This window comes from Mirounga leonina, unplaced genomic scaffold, assembly GCF_011800145.1.
Source record: "Mirounga leonina isolate KUSES-001 unplaced genomic scaffold, KU_Mleo_1.0 Mir_364, whole genome shotgun sequence".
Lineage (NCBI taxonomy): Eukaryota > Metazoa > Chordata > Mammalia > Carnivora > Phocidae > Mirounga > Mirounga leonina.
The window spans coordinates 1,295,977-1,313,172 of record NW_023270708.1 but is presented as its reverse complement, the minus strand read 5'-3'; the positions used below and the strand labels follow the sequence as shown (position 1 = coordinate 1,313,172).

The 17,196-nt window shown below is 38.4% G+C and overlaps 1 protein-coding gene across 1 annotated transcript in view; it reads right to left on the bottom strand.

The window, feature by feature from the left end:
- LOC118027186 overlaps positions 1-17,196 on the bottom strand; it is a 107,904-nt gene that overhangs the window by 52,668 nt on the left and 38,040 nt on the right. The window contains exons 19-25 of the mRNA XM_035030411.1: positions 13,950-14,054; positions 13,588-13,641; positions 12,684-12,788; positions 10,345-10,398; positions 4,682-4,786; positions 3,045-3,098; positions 1,791-1,895 (exon numbers count right to left, since the gene is read on the bottom strand). Coding sequence (XP_034886302.1) covers positions 1,791-1,895; positions 3,045-3,098; positions 4,682-4,786; positions 10,345-10,398; positions 12,684-12,788; positions 13,588-13,641; positions 13,950-14,054 — 582 coding nt within the window. The remainder of the gene's footprint in view (positions 1-1,790; positions 1,896-3,044; positions 3,099-4,681; positions 4,787-10,344; positions 10,399-12,683; positions 12,789-13,587; positions 13,642-13,949; positions 14,055-17,196) is intronic.

The window sequence follows — 17,196 nt, the reverse complement described above, 5'->3', positions numbered from 1 at the left end:
TCTATCTCTGGCACCTGACCCCGTGTGGAGTCTCCAAACCCAGCAGATCCCTGTGGTGTGCTCCCGTGCCGCTCCTCCCAGGGGGAGGAAGGTGAGTCTCCCCGGATCTGCCACTTGTTGGGTCCCTGCTGGAGGAGCAGTGGCCTGACTGTGCCGCGGATCATGGTTTATGGCAACCCCAAGCTGAGAGCCCGCGCCTTGGCTCCGTCTCTGCAGCCAGCTTCCCTGCTCTGATACCTGGGAGCTCTGCCACACTCAGGCACCCCCGGTCTTTCTGTGACCCCGAGGGCCCTGAGACCACACTGTGCCAGTGAGGGTTCCAACCCCGCTTAGCCACTGGAGCAATGTCCCTCAGCTAGCAGACTTGTAAAAGTTCCAATTTTGTGCTCTGCTGCTCTATCACTTGCCAGAAGCAGCGGATGGAGGCCCCCTCCCCCGCCATCTGTCCTCCTGAATATCACCTCGGATTCACTTCTCTGCATGTCCTACCTTCTAGAAAGTGGTCACTTTTCTGTTCAGAGAGTTGTTGCTATTCTTTTCTTCCATCTCCTGTTGAGTTTGTAGGTGTTCAGAATGGTTTGATCCCTATCCAGCTGAATTCCTGGGACAAGACGAAATCCAGGTCTCCTATTCCTTCGCCATCTTGCTCTGCCCCCCCATAAGAGACTCTTAATCACAGAAAACATACTGAGGTTTGCTGGAGTGCAGGGATATGGGGGGATAGGGTAATTAGGTGATAGACATTAAGGCGAGCACATGATATAATGAGCGTTGGGTATTATATAAGACTGATGAATCACTGACCTCTACCTCTGAAACCAATAATATATTATATGTTAATTATTTGAGTTTAAATAAAAAATATTAAAAAAAGTAAGTTAAAAAAAGGAAAAAAATTGGGGCGCCTGGGTGGCTCAGTCATTAAGCGTCTGCCTTTGGCTCAGGTCATGATCCCGGGGTCCTGGGATCGAGCCCTGCATCGGGCTCCCTGCTTGGCAGGAAGCCTGCTTCTCCCTCTCCCACTCCCCCTGCTTGTGTTCCCTCTCTCGCTTTGTCTCTCTCTGTCAAATAAATAAATAAAATCTTTAAAAAAAAAAAAAAGGAAAAAATTAAAAAATAAAAGTTATTCATTTGAGAGAGAGGGAGAGAGAGAGCAAGAGGTGGGAGGGTCAGAGGGAGAGGGAGAAGCAGACTTCCTGCCGAGCAGGGAGCCTGCTGTGGGGCTTGATCCCAGGACCCTGAGATCATGACCTGAGCTGAAACCAAGAATCAGACGCTTAACTGACTGAGCCACCCAGCCGCCCCTGTTCTAAACATTTTTGTTTTCATTCTGCTCCTTTTTGTTTCTCCCCCACCCTCACCTGTGTGTGTGTGTGTCAATCATACAAACTATGAACCTCTGCTTCATACTTCTAGCATCTCTCTCCCTTTCACCAACCACATCCCATCAGCCCTCCCCCTTTATCACCAGTGCAGTTCCTTAATAAAGACCCTTATCATCTGGACCTTAGCAGCAGCCTCTAAATTGTATCTCTGCCCCCTGGTTTTTCTCTCCCCAGCATGTGTTTCCTCAGTGCTTTCAGAGCAGACTAGTCATTGTCTATAGGATAAAGGTACCTATCCCTATCTATCTATCTATCTATCATCTATCTATCTATCTATCTATCTATCTCTATTAGGCTCCACACCCAACATGGGGCTTGAACTCGTGACCCTGAGATCAAGAGTTGCATGTTCTATTGACTAAGGCACCCAGGTGTCCCAGGATAAAGGAATCTCAAAATGCTCACCAATAACTGGTAGGTGGCTCTGCAGGTCCTGGATTTCCTTTTCTTCAAGTCTGAACCCAGTATTCCGTAGAACATTTTTTAGGTCCCTGACACTAACCCTTCCTCCTTAATAAAAACAAGAAAAAGTAAATAAGGATGTCACAGATGAAAAATGCAAGCCATCAACCCTACCTAGAAATGAAAGTACAAAGAAGTTCTTTACAGCAAGTTGTATGGGAATGGGGAGTGATGGCTAATGGGTACAGTATCTTTTTGGGGTGATGAAAATGTTCTAAATTGATTGTGATGATGGTTATGCAACTCTGTTAATATACTAAAACCAGTACACTTTAAATGGGTCAATTGCATGGTATGTAAATTACATTTCAATAAACTATTGTAAAAAATACAACATAATAAAGTAAAAATGCAAATAACCAACTGGGAAAATATTTTCTGTAGCTATGACAATTGTGTTAATATCTTTAATTTATAAAGAGGTCATTCAGATTAATAGGAAAAAGCTTGGATTCCGATAGGATAATAGGCAAAAGGCAGGAACAAATAATTAAAAGACTGAAAGACAATGATATAAAAATAGTTTTAACTTCATTGATAACAAAAAGTTCAACATTAATTAGATTCCATTTTTCATTTATCAAATTGGCAAGGATCAAAAAATCTGAAAATAATTTATTGTGGCCAGGGCATAATGGGAACCAGTACTTTTATCCACTTATATACATATATCACAGCCTTAAACATGTTAAGATTTACTGGATTTACCAGAAGAATCTATCCAAAGAAAATGGCTTAAAGTCGGACAAAGATCACAGATACACAAGAGCAAAACATTGGAGACTAGCTAAGTGTTCAATAAGAAAGGAATGACTAAATAAACTATAAATACAACCTGATAAGTCATTAAAAATGGTGTTTACAAAGAATGACATGGTGGAATTCTTACACTAAAATTTTAGGATTAAGTATAGGATACATAAAATATACAGTAAGAGTTTATCTATATACACATATACACAGAAAAAAAGAACACAGAGAACTGTAATAAAAAAAGGTAATATTACTGGGATTATGGGTAATTGCATTTTTTTCTATATGCTACTTTATATATTCCAGATTTTTCTCAAATACCCGACACACAGTAGAGACTTGGATATTTGTTGAATAAATGCATACGTAATTTCCTGATTATATAATCAGAAAAAAGTTACAGCAATCTCAGATTTTATTGTCCTTATTCTTTTTCTCACTCACCTTTGAAAGATTTCACACCCTCCAGTAATGCTTTCTCAAACACCTTTTTATCAGCTGTAAGATAAAACATTATTGAGTTTTTGACAATTCATAGAAATTAAAGTGTTTACTTTCAGAAAGGGGAAATTTAGAAATTTATCACAATTCATTCTCAATGAAATGCGAAGTATTTAGAAAACTCAGTGTAGTGACTATCCCTGGACAGAATAAAAGGCTATTGTTAGTGGCTGGTTTGCTGAAATACACACAGCTTTTTCTTTTTCTTTTTTTTTATTATTATGTTATGTTAATCACCATACATCACATCATTAGTTTTTGATGCAGTGTTCCATGATTCATTGTTTGCATATAACACCCAGTGCTCCATGCAGAACGTGCCCTCTTTAATACCCATTACCAAGCTAACCCATCCTCCCATCCCCCTCCCCTCTAGAACCCTCAGTTTGTTTTTCAGAGTCCATCGTCTCTCATGTTTCGTCTCCCCCTCCGATTCCCCCCCTTCATTCTTCCCCTCCTGCTATCTTCTTTTTTTTTTTCTCATTTTCTCCTTCCCAGTTTTACTTCATCTTTTCTTTGTTCAGCTTTCCTGCCCTTCTGCCCTTTCATCTTCTTCTAGCTTAGACCTTAGATTTCCCTGAAAGGGACAAAAGACATTGTCCTATGATGTGACCTCTGACTGAAGAGGTCCCAGCTCCCTAGACCAAAATTTAAACGATAAGAACAGGATTTTTTTAAATGCTAGGATTGGGGGCGCCTGGGTGGCTCAGATGGTTAAGCGTCTGCCTTCAGCTCAGGTCATGATCCCAGGGTTCTGGGATCGAGTCCCGCATCGGGCTCCCTGCTAGGTGGGGAGCCTGCTTCTCCCTCTGCCTCTGCCTCTCTCTCTCTCTCTCTGACTCTCATGAATAAATAAATAAAACATTTAAAAAAATGCTAGGATTGAGTCTTTTAAAAAAATATTTTAAATTGACATAAAATGTTTCAAACAGTAGAATTTCTTTTTTTTTTAAAGTAAGATTTATTTATTTTAGAGAGAGAGCGCACATGAGTAGGGGGAGGGGCAGAGGGAGAGGGAGAGGGAGAAAGAGAATCCTCAAGCAGATTCCCCTCTGAGTGTGGAGCCTGACTTGGGGCTTGATTGCAGGACCCCAAGATCATGACCTGGGCTGAAGCCAAGAGTCGGCTGCTTAACTGACTGAGCCACTCAGATGCCCTAAACAGTAGAATTTCTTTTTTTTTTTCTTTCTTTTTTTAAATAAAGATTTTATTTATTTATTTGACAGAGAGAGACACGGCGAGAGAGGGAACACAAGCAGGGGGAGTGGGAGAGGGAGAAGCAGGCTTCCCACAGAGCAGGGAGCCCGATGTGGGGCTCGATCCCAGGACCCTGGGATCATGACCTGAGCTGAAGGCAGACGCTTAACGACTGAGCCACACAGGGACCCCTAGAATTTCTAATACAAAACCTGAAAACAAACCTTCTGTGTAGTTTTGAGGACTTGAGGAGACATGGTCACTGCAGACAATGGTCCCTGTTCTCCCAGAGTTTAGGATAGTGCCACGCACACAACAGATCTTTAATAAATGTCAAATGAGTAAGCTTTTAGATATCGGTGAAGTAGAACTTCAATGCTTACCAGAAACTGGCAAAGTTTTCAGAAGCTTTTTATGTTCCTTGTCTGTGATCTTTATTCCCATGTCTTTCAGAACATTTTTCAGGTCCTCAGTAGGAATCTTCTCTCCTTTAGAAAGAAATACATATACATAAGGAAACATCCTTCCCAGGTAGGGTTGTGAGGATGAACTAGGCATAATGAAGCCTTGTTTAGCTATTCAGAGTCAAGGTGGGGGGGGAGTCAGAAATTCTTCTTTTAACCTAAGAAGATATCTTTAATGATAAGATGATACCATATATAATAAGTAAAGCAGGGATTATATAATTTCTTAGTAGTTTAGCTGTGTTTGATGGATAACAATTCAACCACAAATATAACATCTGTATTCTTTTCTTTCTTTTTTTCCTCTTCTTCTTCTTCCCTCTTCTCATTCCCTTCCTCTGGGCCTCCCTGCCCCCTTCCCCTTCCTTTTCTTCTTTTACCTGAATTATGGGACTAGTTTTAAAAATGATAATAAAAGCTGGCTCTCTGTAAAAATTTTCACCTTGAGTAAATTAGTATTTACATGATTTACACTGTAAGCTGGGCATATCAGATAGGGGATAGATTTGAAATCACATTTTTAAAAATCTGCTGAAAAGAAAGCATAGAAACCATAAGAACAAGAAATCAGGGAAAAGAATGGGCTAATCTAGAAAAGAATTAAAAACAATATCTAGAAATAAAAATATAGTTATTGAAATTAAAATCCCAATGGACAAATATACAAGATACAGTTGTAGAGACAGTGAACTGGAAGAGAGGTTTAAGAAAAGACAAAAACATAAAAATAGGGAAAATATGAAAAGAAAGATATGAAGAGCAGAATGAGAAGGTGCAACATACATGAACTAGGAGTCTCCAAAAGTGAGAAAAGAGAAAAAAAGAGAAAAGGCAATAGTTGAAACATGAGGTCTGAGAGTTTCCAAAACTTGGTGAGAGGCATAAATGTTTAGTTTCAGGAATCACAAGTTCCAAGCAGGAAAAATGGAAACAATCTACACTTTGCCACATGAGAATGAGAATTTCAAAGATAGAGATAATCTTAAGAGTAACAAGAGAGGGGCGCCTGGGTGGCTCAGTTGGTTAAGCGACTGCCTTCGGCTCAGGTCATGATCCTGGAGTCCCGGGATCGAGTCCCGCATCGGGCTCCCTGCTCGGCGGGGAGCCTGCTTCTCCCTCTGACCCTCCTCCCTCTCATGCTCTCTCTCATTCTGTCTCAAATAAATAAATAAAATCTTAAAAAAAAAAAAAAAAAAAAAAAAAAAAAAAAAAAAAAAAAAAAAAAAGAGTAACAAGAGAAAAAGAGAGTAACTCTAAATAAACAATGAAGACTTACAGCTGACTTTTAACAGCAAAAAGAGAGGCCAGAAAACAGTGCGTATATGAATCTATCATCTTTGTCTATCTATATTCGTGTGTATTTTCTTCTTTCTCCTTTTTGCCCCTTTTAAATTTAATTACAAGTTTATTATAGGTTAACCTTACAAGTTGGTCTTCAGGTTACAGAATATCCAGATGGGACTGTAACTAAATTTGAGAACTAACATAGCCCAGAGATAGTATGACTGTCTCCCCCAGATAGACTGTTGGAACTTTGCTTCTCCTCATTCTGGGGAGAGAAAGAGGACATCTTCATTTGTATGAAGGGAACATGGAGTTGTTTTGTTGTTATATGGAAGTTAAGTTCAAATATGTGCAGAAGGGTCCACAGCGGAGTAGCCAAGAAGGTAAACTATTTCAGTGATTTAATGATTTCCTCTCAGCTCCAATTCCACCATTGTAAACTCTGCTTTGTGATGCTGAGGCCAGGACTCTAGACCACATTTCTCTTTGGATAGCTGGTTCCATATTAAACTCTGCCAGTGGGTGGGTAGTGGGAGGGGGGAGAGAGAGAGACTAAAATGTTGTCAGATGAAGTTCCTTCCCATAGCAATAAATGAATCCAGTTTCAGTTTTTCAACCTTGTGGAACCAGTGTCATTACACTCTTCAGAGATAGCAGCACCCTTCAGAGTTCTAAGGTAGAATGATGATCTACAAGTGCAGACATAGTCAAAGAATGACTCAAGGCTGAGTGTAAAATAAAGATATTTTCAAAGACTAACCCTTGTTGAAATGACCAAGAAGGATGTACTTCAAGAAGAATGAAACTGAACCCCAAAAAGAGTAAAAGTAAAAAGCAATGGTGAACAAAGAGAGTGGTAAGTGTATTTAAGTTTTGCGAAAGATTGGATTGAAATTGCTCTGCCCTTGCTTTCAATATACTCACTTGGCAAAACTCATTCCTGTTTAAATACAAGTTCGTGCTTACTCTGTGCCTGCAGCCAGGCAGCTGAACTAGAGCTGAAGTGTTTTGTGCTGACTGTTCTCATTTTAAATGGATGATCGTGAACCTCAGGTGAGTCCTTGATTCTGCTGGGCAACCACACTACATTTTGCTGATGTATTAACTTTCCTGCTCTTCTTGCTGACTACTTTACTTCTTCTTTTTTTTTTTTCAAACCACCACTTCCTCCTCTTCCATTTGATCAAAAATTCCTTTATCTCTTTAATTAAAAAAAAAACAAAGCCTTCTCTTGACAACTTTCACCAGTTTACTTGCCTCTTTGTTCCACTTCTTTGATCCCCTTTGCAGCAAAATTTCTCAGATATTCACTGTTTCTAAATCCTGTCTTCCCATTTTCTCTTTTTTTAAAAAAAATTTCATTTAAATTCCATTTAGTTAACATATACTGTATTATTAGTTTTAGGGGTAGAATTTAGTGATTCATCAGTTGCATGTAACACCCAGTGCTCATTACACCAAGTTCCCTCCCAATGCCCATCAACCAGTTACCCCATCCCCCACCTCCCCTCCAGCAACCCTGTTTGTTCCCTAGAGTTAAAAGTCTTTTATGGTTTGCCTCCCTCTCTGTTTTTATCCTATTTGATTTTTCCTTTCTTTCCCCTATGTTCATCTGTTTTGTTTCTTAAATTCCACATATGAGTGAAATAATATGGTATTTATCTTTCTCTGACTGACTTATTTCGCTTAGCATAATACCCTCTGGTTCCATCCACATTGTTGCAAATGGCAAGATTTCATTCTTTTTGATGGCTGAGTAATATTCCATTGTGTGTGTGTGTGTGTGTGTGTGTACACATCAGATCTTCTTTATCCATACAATGGACATCTGGGCTCTTTTCATATTTTCCATATTTTGGCTATTGTGGACATTGCTGCTATAAACATTGGAGTGCAGGTGCCCCTCTGAATCACTGTTTGTATCCTTTGGATAAATACCTAGTAATGCAGTTGCTGGGTTGTAGGGTAGCTCTATTTTTAACTTTTTGAGGAACCTGAATACTGTTTTCCAGGGTGGCTGCACCAGTTTACATTCCCACCAAGAGTATAAGAGGATTCCCCTTCCTCCACATCCTTGCCAACATCTGTTGTTTCCTTAGTTGTTCAGTTTAGCCATTCTGACTGGTGTGAGGTGGTATCTCATTGTGGTTTTGGTTTGTATTTCTCTTCCCATTTTCTCTTAAACTCACTACAGTCAGGCTTCTTTCTACCTTCATCACCTGAAACTTCTCTTTTTGATATCACTAATGGTATTTTGTGATTTGAGATCACTAATGTGTCTATATGCAATGGTCACTTCTCAGGTCTTATCTTAGTTGACCTATTGATCTGTTTGACTGTTGATTTGCCCTCCTGGCTGATACTTGTAGCAGATACTATAGATGCCCTGATCATATCTCTTCAACCCTTACCAGTTCAATGCATGCTAGCCCAAGTTTTAATTGCTGGCATCTCTTTGTCTGAGGGATTTCTTTGGTTGCCAGAGTTCACTCTGCTAATGCTCAATGGCTGGAAATGCCAGTGGAGTAATATTGCCTCCCTCCCCTTGAGCACTTCTCAACCAATGACTGATAGGGGTTGGTGTAAAAATAACCTAGCTCTCCCACTCCCCTGAGGTTGTGTTCTCTATCATTTCCCAGATATTCTCCAATGGGATTAAGTTTCAGTTACCTTCTTTGTAACTTGCCTGATAAACACATACTTTATTTGCTGCCTTCATTCATGTCTCACTTCTCTACTCCCCTATCTGTGTTTCCTGGGCTCACCTCCCATGTATACATGCTCCTTGTCTCAGGGTTTGTGTCTGGGGGAAACCAACCTAATATACTTATTTGGCTTTCAGGACACCATATTCTCTTGGTTTTCTACCTACTTTACTGGTCACTTCTTCTTGGTCTCTTTTGCTTTAACATTTAATGTTGAAGTCCTCCAGTATTACTTCTTAGTTCTCTTTCCTTCTCCATATATATTCACCCCTTGGGTGAATTCATTCAATCTCACGGCTTTAAATACCATCTATATACCTATGGGTTTCAATTTTATATTTTTAGCTAAGATATCTTTCTTGAAGTTGTGACTATCTGGTAACTTTTTAGCTGATATCTCTATTTCTATTGATATCTTAAAATATCTCAAACTGAACTCCCAATTTTCTTCCATCTAAACTTGTATTTCTAGCAACTTTCTCCAGACTCCAATGGCAAGTCCATCCTTTCAGTTGTTCAAGACAAAAATCTCAAGGGTCATTCCTGACTTCTCCCTTTATCTAGTTTCCATGAGGAAACCCTGTTGACTCTTTTTATTATTTTTTTAAATTGAGATATAATTGACATGTAACATTATTTTAGTTTCAGGTGTACAACATAATGGTTTGATATTGGTTTAAATTATGAAATGATCACCACAATAAGTCTAGTGAAATCCATCACCACAATAACTCTTTTAAAAATATACCCAGAGTCCAGCTACTTTTTATCATCTTCACTGCTTTGCCCTGGTATGAATCATCATCATTTCTCACATGGATTACTTTAAAAACCCATTTAGGGCTCTACTCCCTACTCCTCCCCCTCCCTGAGTCTGTTCTCCACACAGAATCCAAGAAAATCTAATGAAAACAGGTCAGATCATATCATGCCTCTGGTCTAAAACCTGCAATGGCTTTCCATTTCTGTCAGAAAAAAGCCCAAGTCCTGGCAGAGCTTTCACAGTCCTGACTAATCTTACATCCATCACTTCTCTCTCCTGATCTCCTGTTACGTTTTTCCTTCCTTATTCAACCTCAGCTACATTAGCCTTCTTGCTGTTCCTTGAGTAGTCCAGACATGCTCCTGCCTTTGGGTCTTAGTCCGTGTCCCCTCTGCCTACAACTCTTTTTCTAGAAGTCTCCATATGGACAAAACCCTCACCTCCTTCAAGTATTTGCTCATGTGTCACCTTCTCAAGGAGGCCTGATTATCTGTTTAAAGCCTCAAGTGCCTCTTTCCCCTCCCAATCTCCTTTAGTCTACTTTTCATTGTTTTCTATAGCATCTATCACTTTCTAACATACTTTAAATTGACTTATTTATTATGTTTATTGCTTATTTCCCTTGCTAGCATATAAGCTCCAGGGGAGCAATGATCTTTACTCTGTTTGCTGATGTATCCTGTCTAGAACAATGCCTGGCATGTAGTAAGTGCTGAGGAAACAGTTGTTAAATGAATAAAGGAGGGAGTAAACACTATTTGTTAAAAATATAGTTCCATATAAAACTTTAAGACCACATAATATAATACTCATTTCAACATCTTACTCACCTGTGATATTTTTAACTTCATCCACCAACACATTTAAGTCAATCTTCCCATTGGCTTTAAGATAAAAAAGCGCCAAAAAGGTTTTTAGAAAAATTGTGAAATAGCAACCCAAAATTCAACCATTTAAAAACATTTTTCTTGAAGTTTAAGTTAATATAGCTCCTGCATTTTATGCTATCAAAATCCATACAGCATAATACATGAATAAGGTTTAAAACATTCTCCTTTCCTTCAAGACAATCTACTATTTATTAGGCTACTCTTTTCAGGCATGGGTCTGAAATGTTTTGAGAGTTTAAAAATTTTGTTTAAAAATGATGTTTCCATTTTGCCAGTGCTGACTTTACCTTTGGGCTTATGATCACCTTAGCATCAAGTGATTCTTTTAAAGGACAGAGTGCTGGTATGCATGCCTGGCTGCTCTTAGGTTGCCAACATGATAATCATCATGTTGATATATTCAGTTAAATTCCCAGGTATTATGACAAAACTTTTGTTTTGCAGTACCTATTCTCAATTGAGAGACTTTTTTCATAGATGAGGCACTTAATTTCTTTAGTCTATTTCTCAAAGTCTGAAGTTATTAGAAGTCAATGGATACATTTTTAGTAGTTTGTAAAATTGCAAGTTTGAGAAACACTGGATTGCAATGTTAAGATAGTAGTTAAAAGATGCTATTGCTCTAATAGGCAAGATTCTGTTTGGAACCTTAAGCTGCCTACGGACATACTCATTCTCCACTTATAACTTGGTCAAGGGTGCCAGTCCATCACTACTCAAATATGTTCACACTCTTATTTTATGTGTAATAATAATCCTAAGATTATAAATTCCCCCAAAGGGTGAGAAATCAAGAATCACTTTGTACTCCTGCTATTACCTCAGCATTGGTTTAAGGGTCTGCACAAAATTGATGATCCATAAATGTTTACTTAATAATTAAGTTCCAGTAAAATGCAAATATATTATAAAGAATGAATTGGCTTTAAAACCAGTACACATATTCCAGGTTCCCAGATATGGAATTTTTCCTTGCTTGTTCTTTTTTATGTCTTTTCAATTATGATAATCTTTTATTGGTATCCTATTATAATTTTATAGCATTTATTATTATTATTGTTATTAATATGAATACCATTATATTATGAATTTTAAACAGGGTAAGGAAGAACCATTGGTGGAGAATATTCTGTGCCTGTAAAGGACAAATCCCCTCATGTCATTTACTTTGTATGTCTCTAATCAGCTCCACTGAGGCCCACTGGGCCCCTGAAACAGTTTTGCATTCTATCTCAAATGATTCCACACATATACAAGGCAGTCCACAAGAATTATATTAGAATTAGTCTCACACTTTAAATCATTGTGCTGGTATCTTTTCTCATGTTTCAGAATACTTAGAAAAACAAGGCAATAACAAATATCTGCATTTATTGAACTGGCTGGTAGATTAAAAGAGCTATGAAAGGGATTAAAAAAAAACAAAGAAAAAGTCATTTCTGGAAAATCCATTTACTTCTTTTTAATGCAAAGGATCCGAGGGTCTAGAACAGTGCCTGACACATCATAAGCATTCAGTTAAAGTTTATGGTATAAAAGAATGGAAGGTACTATTGATTTAGAAAAGCCCATATTCATTGACTTGGATCAATCTTGTATCTTTACTACTTCCTCAAGGGGACAGGTGTCTCTTAAAATTTCCTCATGAATTTTCCTCAGTTCTACTAGCATGAGTCTAATATATGCCAAGTTTAATTAATTACATTAAGTACCGCTATTTATCTTCTTAAATTTATTAGTTCTGGTAGTTGATGGCAGTATAGCAGAGTGGCTAAGAGTTTCTGGAGCCTGATTGCCTGCCCACCACTTACTAGCTCTCTGACTAGGCACACTACTTGACTTCTCTGTGCCTTAGTTTCCTTATATGTAAAATGGGAGTAAAAATAGAACCTGCCTTGTAGAGTTGTTTGCAAGATTAAATAAGACAATATATGTAAAGTGCTTAAAACAGCGCCTTGCACGTGTCAGGACCATGTAGTGCTGGTCATTGCTATTTAATGCTGGGTTAGCAGTAGGCACTCAAAGATTAAAATCTGAATATTCTCTGTTAGACCCTGGCATTTCCTGTGAAGAGGGACTCTTGCCATCTCTATGGGGCAGCATACTTGGTGATCCTTCCCCAGTGATAGCCACTGGGCCCAGTTTGATAGCTATGCTAAAGGCCTCACTCTTTCTTTTTCTTTTTTTCATATACATCCTATCTTCAGTCATTCTAGGTCTGAGACTAGCCTCAAGTCCAAAGTTTGGCTAAAGGATCTATTGACACTCAAAACTCTCACCATCAACTGGTAGGCAGTCCTTCAGTTCCTGGATTTCTTTCTCCTTGAGATCAATTCCCATGTTTTTCAAGAAAGTGTCCACCTTATTTGGAGACACCTTCACCCCTTAGGAAAGAAAGGGATAGGATATGAAAAATATTTGTAAGAGTGGGTCATTATAGATCATGCCTAGGCATCAGTACTACATAGACAATGAAGAGCAAAGAACAATTAAACCATTCAAGCAAATGTGGTTTTGGTATCTAAGTCAGGAATTCCCAAACCCTGATTTGTGGGATTCTGTTAGGACTTTTAGGAAAACATTTAAGAGAAGAAAGTGAGTAGTTAAGGGTATTAAGTCATGGCAAAGAGTAAAATCAGCCTTTATACATGTGTTTGCACAGAAGAATTCAAAACTTGCTAATTAATGGAGAATTATAAATCCATCCATCCATCCAACCAACCACCAATCCATTCAGCCAGCCATCCGTTGAGCCAGACAGACAACCAATCCATGGAATTTACTTTATCATAATCCTCTGGGAAACATTTAAGAACATATGTTTCTAGATACTATCTCTGGAAATTCAAGATCGATATGACTGGGAAGGGGCCTAGTGATTTGAATGCTTTATTTTTCCCCCTTGTGATTCTGGTGTACAGCTTTATTTGGGAACCACTGCTTTTGGGTTACTGTATTTAAACCATTTTAGTGACTGCAGTATGCCTATCTATAGAATATCTATAGATATAAAGAATATATAAGAATACATATATAACATATAAAGAATAAACACTGACTTAACAGATAGTTGGGACAGTTGGATTAATAACCTGAAAATTGTAAAATAGGATGAGTTTTTTAAAATAAAAGCAAAGCTTGATGACCTGTTTTACCTGCCTTTTCATCATGCTTCTTACTCACCTTCAAGAGACCTTAACTCTTTCATCAGTCTGTTCACATACATCCTTCCTTTGTCTGTAAGAAAGGGAAAAATGCAAGTTTCAGGCAGTAGTATTGATATTTAAATGAAACATGCATAAGTTCAGAAACATAGACTTTTAAATGTTTTATTCTAAAAATGTATATTATTTCACTTCAAAGAATAAAACTTAAGAGTGGAAACAACTCTCAATTTGGTGAAATCATTTTGGTGATGGGGGCCAGGGTGGGGGGGATGAAACAGTCCTTAAATAGGGAGTATTAGTTACAAAAGTCCACATACTTAACTTTCCTTAAAGGCCACTGTGATTTTTTCCCCCCACTGTGATATTTTTAATGCTTACCATCGACTGGAAGCCTGTTTTGTAGTTCCATGCCTTTATCTTCTGTGAGCGTCATCCCCATATTTCCCAGAAAAGTTTCCATGTTACTCATATCAATCTTCTCACCTTTAAAAAGCAAAAGATGGTAATGGTTGAAAATCTGAAGAATGATGATCCTATATTATAAAAAATGCCCATATGGCATTTGTTGATTAAATAATGAAGTAAACCTGACAAGAATGCCAGCTAAGACATAACCTTAGAGCTTTTTGGCTAAAACAGTGATGATCAAATTTAAGCTGGGAGTCAGTAGATGCAAACATTCACCAGTATATAGGTAGAGTGAGAGAACAATCTATAAGGAAAATAATGCTGTTGAAATATAATTTTGTGCAAACACTAAAATCTTGGTTTTGCAGAGTCTTCTTAATTATATATCATGGAACCATACAGGGCTTTTCTCCAGGGGCTTCTTTCTTAACCCAGACTGGCTCTCTGTCCTGCCTCAGGGATTTGGTGGGCTTAGTTTCTTCTCTTCTTGGCAGCAACTACCATCCAGTATACTTTTTGGGCTTCCCTAAGGGTGGCTATGAAATTAGATGCAGTCTTCCAAGCTCACTTCTTTCCAGTGTCCCAGGAAAACTAGCACACAGATATTTTTATTCTTAGGGCTATAATATAAAGTGCTACAGTGAGACAGACAAGGGAACACCAGACTATCCCCAAAATGGGTAAGACACAAAGCTAACAAGTTTTGTTTGGTAATGGACTTGGTTTTAGTTCCTGGTTAGAAGGGTGGAAATCACCACTTATCCTTGCCCCCTGTAGCCATTTCCCAATCTGCTTGCGGGATGGCTGTGTGAAACTTTCCTTCACGATGCCTCTTCCCTCTAGCTTAAAGATGCGGTTTAGCAACAAAAACAACAAAATGGTAATTATGTGAGGTGAAGAATGTATTAACTAACCATATTATGGTAAACATTCTGAAATACATATGTATATCAAACCATCATGTTGTATACCTTAAACTTACACAATGTTATATATCAATTATATCTCAATAAAGCTGGGGTGTGGGGGGGAAGATGCTATTTAGGTAGGCAGTTTGGACCTCCTAATCATTTCCAATTCCAGAAAAAAGAGAACTCTTGCTTTTAGTCCTCTGGAACCATACTGCAGTGCTTCCATTGGGAGGATAATATCTGGGGAATTAGCCAGTCTTCTGCACAAGTGCCTGGGAGGAAACCTGCACAACGGTTGTTCTCCCCCAACTGCTTCAGACTTCTTCTGTGATGCCTTGGACTAGTGGAGCTTCTGATATCCCGTCTCCCCCTGCCCACCCCTGGTAACCAGCCAAGGGAATGACTTTTCAGACGCAACAGAGCAATTTCCTAGTCTGCTACCTTGATCACGTTTTGACAGACATGAGCCTTCTGCCTCAAGATTATCAGTCTAACCACACCTTCTATCTGTATCATTCCCAATCTTCAAACTGTAAGCCCACAAAATTTTATATCCTCTCTAATGTATTCTGTGTTCTACCGCTCTGATTTTTCTTTCCATTGTTAGCTTTGTTTTCACCTTCCCATAGTGCCCTCTCAGACTCATATTTTATTAAATATGAATTTCTCTATATCTTCAGTCTCTTTACAGACTCTTACCTTCTTTCCTAACTGAACTTTGCCTGTTCCTGATATTTCCCTTTTCTATTTTTTCCCTTTGAGAGAAAACTGCTCTTTTTTCTATATCCCATTTGCCTTAGGGCGTGCAATCTCCTAGATCCTGATTGCTGTTTTTTTGGCCATACTCAAACCTCTCCTCTTGTGAGAATTATGATATTTGGATTTCTTTTTATTGTCACTGATTTTTTTGGTCACTTAAGGAGCTTGTCCCATTAACTCACAGTCTTCCTCTGCACCCAAATTCCTGGCATCATTATAGGGAATACCAGTCTTTATATGGATAGTTCATTCCACAACCTGGCCTCCAAATTTCTTGAGCTCATTATCCTCAATGACTGTCTCCTAAATTCTATACTAGTTAACCATCATGGATATCCTGAACTTTGTCATCACCTGGAAATGCTTTGCCTCTAAAATCTTAAATTCTAACAAAACTATTTTTGGCCAGAACCTCATATTCTTCCACTTCTTTTACTTCCTTATTCCTACCACACCCATTATCATTTCTACAGAGACTTTCATTCCCTCCTCTCTCACTTTTCTCCAAGTTCATAATTTCCATCATAACTTCACTTTTCTTATCCACTCTAGACCACTTGACCACTCTCTTGACTACATCTTTCTATGTCTTTATGCTTTCATTCTTTTGGCACATCAGACTTAAGGATCTTTGATTTTGGTGCAACTGAAGAATATCACAATCATGTGAAAATTGCCATTACTTATTTTTTTATTTTTTATTTTTTAAATTAAATTAAATTAAAATCAGTTAATTAACATATAGTGTATTATTGGTTTCAGAGGTAGAGTTCAGTGATTCATCAGTTGTTTAAACACCCAGTGCTCATTATATCATGTCCCCTTCTCAGTGCCCATCACCCAGTTACCCCATCCCCTTGAGAGGATGCGGAGAAAGGGGAACCCTCTTACACTGCTGGTGGGAATGCAAGCTGGTACAGCCACTCTGGAAAACAGTATGGAGATTCCTCAAAAAGTTAAAAATAGAACTACCCTACGACCCAGGTATTGCCATTATTTATTTATGACATCTGACTGTGGTTAGACTCTTGGCACTTCTCAGCAAGGCTTTCGTATATTCCTCATCAACTCTAGTTCCTATTCTCTATCAGAGTTATCCCAAATTATAAACACTTTCTTTAAAGTCCTCTACCCCACCACTGGGCCCTTTCTTTTCATAGATGATTCTGTTTCCTACTATACAGAGAAAATTGAAGCTTTTAGGTAAAATCCTCTTAATTTTACTCCCACATGTATATAGATTCTCGATATCTGTATCCTTCCTGGCTTGAAGTCTGCTTGTCTCAGAAAGAGAGGTGGTCTCAGATTCTTACCTATTTAACTGCTTAGGGTTCAGTCTCCCTTAGATGCCTTATAGGAAGCTCAAACCCAATATGACCAAAATGGAAACTATATCTTTACTTCTAAATTTATTTTACTGAATTTCCTTACTTTGGTCAATGTCACTGTTACCCACCCAACTACCCAGCTCAGAAACTGAGGTGTCATCCTCCATTCCATCCTTTCACTCTGTCTCTATACCTGATCAGTAACCAAATTCTACAGAT